General features: G+C 52.8%; 1 protein-coding gene across 2 annotated transcripts; it reads left to right on the forward strand.

Annotated features, from left to right (window-relative positions):
* Positions 1 to 229: 229 nt before the first annotated feature.
* LOC106532960 (lactadherin) lies at positions 230 to 2279 on the forward strand (the record flags this gene model as incomplete). 2 transcript variants are annotated; one of them, XM_014029146.1, is given in 6 exon segments in its annotated part: positions 230 to 411; positions 474 to 629; positions 705 to 849; positions 1355 to 1557; positions 1630 to 1785; positions 1971 to 2279. In XM_014029146.1, coding segments are annotated over 6 exon segments (986 nt in total), but the record flags the coding sequence as incomplete, so codon positions are not given.
* Between the last annotated feature and the right edge of the window lie 33 nt (positions 2280 to 2312).

Raw genomic sequence — 2312 nt, forward strand, 5'->3', positions numbered from 1 at the left:
TCTCTTGGAGGAGAGACGAAACGTTTCATTAGAGAAGAACCCGTCCAGAAGACCTATACTATTTTTTTCCTTTTTACCTTTAAACACAAATATTATCTTTACAAAAGTGAAGTACCTGTACAGAGAAATGTTTTAAACAACAAACAGACACACTGGTACTACAGTATATAAAAGCCCAGCTCTGAGTATGCGAGGAGTGAACCAACTCAAACATGTTTTTGTGTCTCAGGTTGTACGTCTTTGCTGGGGATGGAGGGCGGAGCCATCGAGGAGTCTCAGRTCACTGCGTCCTCCATGCACTACGGGGTTCTGGGTCTGCAGCGCTGGGGCCCGGAGCTGGCCAGACTCAACAACCAGGGCATGGTTAACGCCTGGACCTCAGCCTCACACGACAGGAACCCTTGGATTGAGGTGAGAGGAGAGGCTTTTTGAGCTGTGATCGGAGCGATGAACCTGACCTCTGACCTCTGTAGATCAACATGCAGAAGAAGATGCGTCTGACGGGCATCATCACTCAGGGAGCCAGCCGCATGGGGGCGGCMGAGTACATCAAGGCCTTCAAGGTGGCGAGCAGCCTGGATGGAGTCAGTTACATCACCTACAAAGGAGACGGGCTGAGGAGGGAAAAGGTCAGAGGTCACAGCCTAAAACCTGAAGGACACCTCCTCTGTTTCCTCACCTCCTCTCTTGTGTTTGACCTGCAGGTGTTTGTGGGGAACAACGACAACGACGGCACAAAGACCAACATGTTCGACCCCCCTGTGGTGGCTCAGTTCCTGCGGATCGTCCCCGTGGTGTGCCGCAGGGCGTGCACGCTGCGCATGGAGCTGGTGGGCTGCGACCTCAACGGTACTCACTGAGAGGACCTACGGACTCTGAAACATAGCAGGAACGGGTTTGGTCTGGTTCTGATGGGTCTGGAGTTTTTCACTCGTCGATCAGATAAAACGGATTCCAGCTGCAGAACATCTGGATCTTTAGAAGGTTTCATACAAACTGGTCCTGGACAGACCTCCTGCAGGCTGCAAACATTAGGATCAGAGGTCTGGAGAAGTCTTTATATTTCCAGATTATTCTCTGTCCCGTCTTTATRAACAGGTCCAAATTATTTGATGGCAAAATAGAAAACGTTCATGAATTGAAATCGATAACGACAGAACCAGAACCAGAACCAGAAGTTAGTTGTTTCTTGTTGAAAATCCAAACAAAGCCTTCTGATTGGCTCCGCCTCTTCCTTCCTGCTGCAACTTTTAACTGTCAGATTTGATTCTTCTTCCAGGTTGGGGTGTATTCACTCTCTGTCTGCTCTGTCCCGCTCCCTCGCTCCGTTCCTCCGTCTGTTTTTTATTCTCAGTTTATTCCGACCCGGCAGGTTGTTCAGAACCGCTGGGGATGAAGTCCCGCCTCATCTCTGACGAGCAGCTGTCGGCCTCCAGCACCTTCCGGACCTGGGGCATCGACACCTTCACCTGGCACCCTCAGTTCGCCCGGCTGGACAAGGCGGGGAAGACCAACGCCTGGTCCCCGGCCCAGAACAACCGCTCCGAATGGATCCAGGTCCGAGGACGCTTCGGTGTCTGCAGCCAGGTGGTTCTGCAGAACCTCACGGTTCTTGTCTCCTGTCTTCAGGTCGATCTGGGGAAAACAAAACGCCTGACGGGCATCATCACTCAGGGAGCGAAGGACTTCGGGGTGGTCCAGTTTGTGTCAGAGTTCAAGGTGGTCTTCAGCCATGATGGAGTGGCGTGGAGCGCCGTGAAGGAGGAGGACGGCGGCCATGATAAGGTCTGGACCTGGGTTGACCTGAATCCTGTCTCTGACCTGTTCCAGGTCCAAATGATCTCTGATTGTCTCAGAGAGCAGATGTTCTGTTCRGGGATGGACAGTCTTAACGTGGCTTCGGCTTGTTGTTGCACCTTTAGCTGAGTGCTGACACTAAGCAGCTAAAGCTTTCTTACCTCYTCCTGCAGATCTTCCAGGGAAACGTTGACAACAGTTCTCACAAGAAGAACGTCTTCCAGCCTCCGTTCTTCGCCCGCTACGTCCGCGTCCTCCCCTGGGCGTGGCACGAACGCATCACTCTGCGCCTGGAGCTGCTGGGCTGCGACGACTGAGGACGCCCTGAAGCTCCGCCCACATCCATCTGCAGCCTGCCCATCCACCCGCTGGCTCCTCCTCTAACCGCTGGCTCCTCCTCTAACTGTTAGCTCATCCTCTAACTGTTAGATCAGGGGTGTCAAACTCCTGTCCTCGAGGGCCGCTATCCTGCATGTTTTAGAGGTTTTCTTGCTCCAACACACCTGATTTTGATC

This window comes from Austrofundulus limnaeus, unplaced genomic scaffold (genome assembly GCF_001266775.1).
Source record: "Austrofundulus limnaeus strain Quisiro unplaced genomic scaffold, Austrofundulus_limnaeus-1.0 Scaffold860, whole genome shotgun sequence".
NCBI lineage: Eukaryota > Metazoa > Chordata > Actinopteri > Cyprinodontiformes > Rivulidae > Austrofundulus > Austrofundulus limnaeus.